Source organism: Seriola lalandi, unplaced genomic scaffold (genome assembly GCF_002814215.2).
Source record: "Seriola lalandi dorsalis isolate HSWRI2012SDOR001 ecotype SW California unplaced genomic scaffold, Sedor1 jcf7180002054902, whole genome shotgun sequence".
NCBI lineage: Eukaryota > Metazoa > Chordata > Actinopteri > Carangiformes > Carangidae > Seriola > Seriola lalandi.
Window position 1 is genome coordinate 845,319 of NW_019525454.1, and position 6,748 is coordinate 852,066.

Genomic DNA, 6,748 nt, shown 5'->3' on the forward strand with positions numbered 1-6,748 from the left:
ACAGACACACACACACACACACACACACACACACAGACAGACAGACACACACACACACACACACAGACAGACAGACAGACACACACACACACACACAGACACACACACACACACACAGACACACACACACACACACACACACACACCCAGACACACCCACACACACACACACACACAAACACACACATTCATCATTCTTTTACACTATCGGTTAAATAAACAACACTGGAGAACTGATGAAAATGATTAGTTGATTAGTTAGCTGTGTGACTGATTGAATGATTATTGGAAGTGATCGATCAGTTGGATCACCTTCAGAGTTTGTGTCCAGCTCCCGCAGACGGACGACCAGCTGGCGGTCGGACTCCTCAGACTCAGATGAAGCGTTGGCGGCTGCAGACACTGGGGGAAGGTTTGGATGAAGTTAAACTTTGACACAGTGAAGTGTTTCATTCACCTGCATCTCAAACTCTCGTCTGACGGAGCGACAGGAGGAGGATCAGTGCACCAGCTGATTGACACTAAAACAGGTGGAGGGAATCTGACCTGAGATCTGTCTCCTCAGCTCCTCTGTCAGAGTCTCAGTGTGACACAGTCTGACGGCCAAGACTGAAACCAGCAGACAACAGAGTCAACACCAGAACAACAACTACAACAAAACAACAACAACTACAACAAAACAACAACAACGGCAACAAAACACAAAACACCACAACAACAACAACAACAACAACAAAACAACAACTACAACACAACAACAACAAAACAACAACACAACAACAACAACAACAACAACAACAACTACAACAACAACAACAACAACACAACATGAGGACGATGAAGGAGGAGGAGGAGTGTGAACGTTAAATCAGATGACGATGATGATGATGACCTTCACTCTTCCTCCTCAGCTGCTCCACTGTGCTCTCACTGGCCCTCAGTCTCGTCTGCAGGAACGGCAGCTCTGCCGACAGAGCTGTGGAGACACCAACACACGGTTACCATGGCAACCAGAGACACACCTGAGCCGTTCATAATAATAATCTATTAAATACATTCAAATAGTTATTTGATTCTTACAAAATCATTTTAGTTTTAAAGGTTTTTATTTGAAGTTTAGATCCAGAAGAAGAAGGTGGTGTCTGGGCTGGGGGCGTGGCTCAGGGTGGAGACTGTTTCATTATGACATCACAAATTAACAGATGTTCTGACGGCTTGTTTTAAGTTGTGTTCATTCCTCTTTGATACTTTCACTGTGTTTCATGCTCACCTGTGTTCTTCTTCTGCAGGTTCTCCAGCGAGCTCTCGCTGGCGTTCAGTCCGGACTGAAGCGCTGAGACACAAACACACAGCAGGATGACACACACTGATACAACCAATCATGTCATGTGACGTTCATGTTCCCCTGAGGATGAACTGTTGTGACTCTGACCATCCTCGCACTTCTCCTCTGGCGCCACCTTCAGGTCACAGTTTAATGAGTCCAGTTCATGACCGGACACCTGCAGAACTAATGACGTTCCCATCAGCCTCAGCTGGACACTGTGTTGTCTGCTAATTAGCTAATGTTAGCATGCTAACAGGCTAAAGTAAGATGTTTATACCTTAGCATTCATGTGAGCGTCTCCTCAAGTCGGAACAAAAACTTGGGAAGTCGATGAAAATAACTAACCAGCAGCTGCACAAAGACTGAAACAGACTGAAGTGATGATTTCAATCAGAACCAGCTGATCAGAGTCGCACACACTGACCTTCATCACCTTCATCACCTTCATCAGTTACTGAGACTTTAGGTTCCTGACACGTTTTGGTTTGAAGCTCATGAATATGAAACGTGGATCAGCTCAGTCACCAGGTGACAGGTTCACAGAGCAGAAGAACCCAGACGAAGAAGCTCTGAGCTGTGATGAAGGACCAACATGGAGGACATGGACTTCAGCTTCCGCTTGTCCACCTGTTGACACCCACCTTTGCTCTGCTCCTCCAGCATCTCCACTTTCATCCTCAGATCTGAGTTCAGCTCCATCAGCAGCTTCCTGTCCTCCTCCGTCCTCTCCTCGCTGCTGCTCAGCTCCTCCGTCTGTCGGACCACCGTCTCCTCCAGTCCGTCCAGGCTCCGTCTCTGCTGCTCAGCCCCCACCTCTACGTCCCTCAGCCGGCTCTCCATGTGCCGCAGGGCCAGACGCCGCTCAACCTCCTCAACCTTCAGGCTCAGGACCAGCGCCTTCAGCCCCCGCAGCTCGTCCCAGAGGACAGGGAGCTGTGGAGGGACTTCAGCCCCCGTCCCTGTGTCGTCCTCCTGGGGGACAGAAGCCGCCGACTGTCCCCGACTGAATGGAGATGACCAGAGAGAGAACAGCAGAAACAGAGCAGCAGACTTCATCCTGAAAACACAACCTGCTGCTGAACAGGCAGCAGTCCAACAGCTTAAACACACACACACACACACACACACACACACACACACACACCACACACACTAATCTTGGCGAGGCAGCAGCAGGAACCTTCAAGCAGGGATGAATGAGTCGACTCACATGAACATTTGTTTTCCCGTGAACACAAGAAGCATCAGAGTAAAGATCAGTCGTCCTCCTGTTCTCCAGAGGATGAATCTTTTTAACGAGTCACTGACCTGTTCTCCAGCGCCACCTGCAGGGCGACATGTTTGGCTCCTGGACAGGTGAGACAGGTAAATTATCAGGGTGTCGGTTGTGTTATCTGGTTAATGAATTCTTGTTTGCTCTCAGCTGGGGTCAAAGGTCATTGACCAGGATGGAGAAACATCAGGAACCAGATCTTGTGACCAAAGCTTCATCAGGTGACATCATCCACTGATGAAGACCATGAAACGCAGGTTACAGCTCTGGGGGAACAGAAATGTTTAAATGGAGTCATACTCTGTTGCGTATGATTGAGCCTGAACAAACAAACACTAAGTGAGAAACAACAACAACAACAACAACAACAACAACAACTACAACACTGGATGCTGAGCTGGAGCCTGCAGGAGGCTCCGTCAGGGTCGGACTGATGCTGCATACCAAACATAGCTAACACGCTAATCTGCAGCAACACAAAGACCTCAGTGCTCAGAGGATCTGTGTGTTCTGCTGTCACGTGCACACTCCCGTGCACGGCTCTGCTGTCAGCGACCACTCACAGAGGATCATATGTGTGTGTGTGTGTGTGTGTGTGTGAGCTGCTGCTTCATCACATGACTCCTCTCCTTCACATTTTCTTTCTCAACACTTCCTGTAGATATTGAAGTGTAAATGTAAAGTGGATTTTCTCACAGTAACTTATCTGTGAATCTGCTTTTACACTTTACATTTAACAAAAGACAGAGTTTGGTGAAGCAGTGAGGGATCATGGGAGTTGTTGTCTTCTCCTGGTTTGGATTCCTTCAGTGTCAGTGGTTCAGGAGCTGAATTATACACAGAGATTTCCTCCTCTCCACAACAAATAGAGTTGAAACATTGAATAAAACACCTTTGGTTTTTTTCGGTCGGGCTCTTCTTTTAGAAAATACAGTATTTATCATTGACGCTGGAAAAACAGAAAGAATCGTCGGATTTACAACTTTCCGACGGTCCGTGAACTAACCACGTGTGACAAAATATAAATAAAATTTAAGGTTAAAATTGGGATGTTTCCTCAAAAATCACTTTATTCTACATCTCATTTAAAAACGGCAAAAAACGGCAAGTTTGCTCTGAACAATTGATTCATCGTCAGCAGAGGACAGAGACTCAGGGAAGAGTTGGACGAACCTTTGTTCTGATTGTTTCTCTGCTAGATCATTTATGACGTTCAGGAGACACTCGTTCTTCCTGAGCAGATGGAGTAACTTAAGAGCGTTGCATAAAGGGTTTCCTTAGTTAAGAAAAAAGGTTAAGTAATTTGCAGCAATGACAAAGATTTTACAGCAGTAAAATTCTACTGTTTCCATGGAGACCGTTGATTTGCTTCCATTAGCCCACCTTTGGTAAGTTGGTAACATTAAAGAAGCTTCTGCATCATCCTCCTGGTGTTTTGACAGGAACTTCACCAGGTGAACTTTGGGCTCTAAGGTGTTTTATGCAACAATTTAACTGACTTTAAGTGATGAAGAGAAAACCTTAAAAACTTTTGTAAGGAAACCTTAAGAAGACTAAAGGTGTTTTGTGCAACTGTTTTAATTTAAAGAAACCTTAATTCAGACATTAAGGACACTCCGTCCCAGAATTCATAGCAAGCACGTAGAAGAAAACAGCTGTTCACATTGACACAGACGGAGAATGTTGAAGCCTCCAGTCTGACCTCCACCAATCAGAGCACAGCGCGAGGGCTCCAGGAAGAGGTCATCTTCCCACAGGTGTCACCTTCTCTGGAGAAGAAAGTTAGTGTTTGAGCGAAGACGAGTTAGAGAAACGATGAAGACGCTGCTGATTGGTTAGAGCTAATAAACCACCTGACTATTGATCTGATTGGTTGGTCTAACTTCCTGTCTGGAGGCGCGGTCAAAAAGAAAACACACTTAAATGTTTTATTCAAAAGAAAACATACAGAACCTGTACCTGGGTCAATGTGAGGACATCTGAGAAACTTCACTGAGAAAGGCTGTGAGGAGGTGCTGAAAGCTCTGGGAAAAGCTCAGTAAGTGAGCCTTGAGTTTAGAATCTTAGCACCTGAGTAGATGGAGTGATTTATAAAAAAAAACATCTTCAGTGACCAAAACCAGGAAGTGGATTTTATTTGAAATCAACAGAGAAACGTCATATTGCTTCAAAGACACGTCAGACCTGATCAGGTCCAGGTCTCAGTGTGATAGACCTGCTCCTGAGTCCAGTCCAGACCGGGTCCAGCTGAAGACCAGCTGGACCCGGTCTGACTTTAAGTTCAGCTTCAGTCTCAGTCCAGTGTGAACGGCCCCATTCTCTCCACCCTGTTCAGTTCCACTGGGGGGTTTGTAAACAAGCTTTGTCATCGCCATGGTAACCAATGTTTGTTTGCACTGCTGCCACTGTCGTCAGCATCATCATCGTCACAGCAGCGTTCAGGAGTCAGTCCATTTCCTGTTTCCTGTTTGAAACAGACGAGTAAAAACAAACAAAAAGAAAAAGAGAAAATAAAAACAGGAACTTTTCGACAGACAGGTGAGCGTGTCGACAGGTGAGCTGGTCGACAGGTGAGCGGGTCGACAGGTGACCGGGTCGACAGGTGACCGGGTCGACAGGTGAGCAGGTCGACAGGTGAGCTTGTCGACAGGTGAGCGTGTCGACAGGTGAGCGTGTCGACAGGTGACCGGGTCGACAGGTGAGCGTGTCGACAGGTGAGCGTGTCGAAAGGTGAGCGTGTCGACAGGTGAGCAGATGTCATGGAAACACTTTAACTGAAGTCCCGTATTGATGAATGATCAGCATATAAACTAGAGCTGCAACGATTAGACAGAAATAATCAATCAACTGTTTTGATAATCAATCAATTGTCTCTGAAGACGTTCTGATGATTCACTGAGAAAATCAATAATTGATTAATCAGACAAATCAGCTGATTGATGAGTTGCAGCTCTGACATATGATAACTGTTCAGGACGAGTCGTTAACATTAATCAACCATCTGATCACATTGATCAGCATCCAATATTTGAATGGATCCAGCTGAAATAAAACTGATCCTGTGTGGTCATCAGCCTCAGGTGGATCAGAGCAGAGAACCTGACCTATCAGCTGTTAGCTAATCAACATTAACTCGACTGAACCAAAGATCCTCTGTGAGGGAAGAGGCTCCACTCTGTGTTTCCAACATTTCTATCTGAAGGTGGGAACAAGTCAATGACTAAAGCTTTAGCGTGTAGCATGTTTCTGTAGCTCCAACAAATCCATCAGAGTGAGACGTCTTCTCTCTACAGGATCGATCCGCTTGAGTCGATTTCACATCAGCACATAATCAACCTTCAAGGACCAGGACGTCTAAGTTATCACATGTTTATATACTGAAGCTAAATCCAGGAACTTCAAGTCATTTCTTACAGAATAAAGTTCATCAGTGACGCCGAGTGACTGTCTAGAGTGTGTGTCTAATAAAACTTGATGAACACACACAGATCACGCTGTGTCGGGTGTCTGGATCCGGTTCACCTGCTGGTCCACTTTAATGAATCTTAGAGGATTTTATGAACCTGGTCTGGTTTGTTTTTCAGTTTGTGTCTCACTTTGCTCCCAAAGATGCTGGTGTATGAGCTGCACACAAAACCATGGATGTGGGTGTCGGATCACGTGTGTTCAAGTCGACGTGGTCAGACACACGTGAAGCTTCATGGAGATTGATGTCAGGAAGTTTCAGAATCCTGATCTTTCTAGTGTCAGTAGAGTCTCATCTACTAGCTGACCTTTGATCTGCCAGCCTGACCATTGACCCCAGTCCACTCCGCTCCTAATCGGGACCTCCAGGAGTCCAGATCTGTACCAGTCCAGTCCTGGCTGATCAGCGCTGGCCAGTGTAAGCTCTGAACCAGGAAGTGACAGAAGCAGCGGCAGACGAAATCATCCCGCCAGTGTTAGCAGAGGGCTGGGAGACCTGCAATGCACTCTGGGAAAGATCCATGGACTGTAAGAAGAGAAGAAGAAGAGAAGGAGGAGGAGGTGTTACCAAGGAACAGATTTTACTTTGAAAACCACCAGACAGGAAGTTACACCGAGCTGTTGCTGTGACTGTGATTGGTCAAGAGATGTCAACTCACCCCCCCCCCCCACACACACACACA

General features: G+C 46.1%; 2 protein-coding genes across 2 annotated transcripts in view; both read right to left on the minus strand.

Moving 5' to 3' along the window:
• Positions 1-2,383, minus strand: part of LOC111672846 (uncharacterized) — a 14,846-nt gene extending 12,463 nt beyond the window's left edge. Inside the window, exons 1-7 of the mRNA XM_087169643.1 lie at positions 2,062-2,383; positions 1,969-2,010; positions 1,869-1,901; positions 1,271-1,333; positions 899-976; positions 547-609; positions 313-402 (exon numbers count right to left, since the gene is read on the minus strand). Coding sequence (XP_087025769.1) covers positions 313-402; positions 547-609; positions 899-976; positions 1,271-1,333; positions 1,869-1,901; positions 1,969-2,010; positions 2,062-2,383 — 691 coding nt within the window. The remainder of the gene's footprint in view (positions 1-312; positions 403-546; positions 610-898; positions 977-1,270; positions 1,334-1,868; positions 1,902-1,968; positions 2,011-2,061) is intronic.
• A 2,322-nt stretch (positions 2,384-4,705) lies between these two features.
• Positions 4,706-6,748, minus strand: part of atg14 (autophagy related 14) — an 8,685-nt gene continuing 6,642 nt past the window's right edge. Inside the window, exon 12 of the mRNA XM_087169644.1 lies at positions 4,706-6,649. Coding sequence (XP_087025770.1) covers positions 6,469-6,649 — 181 coding nt within the window. The 3' untranslated portion in view covers positions 4,706-6,468. The remainder of the gene's footprint in view (positions 6,650-6,748) is intronic.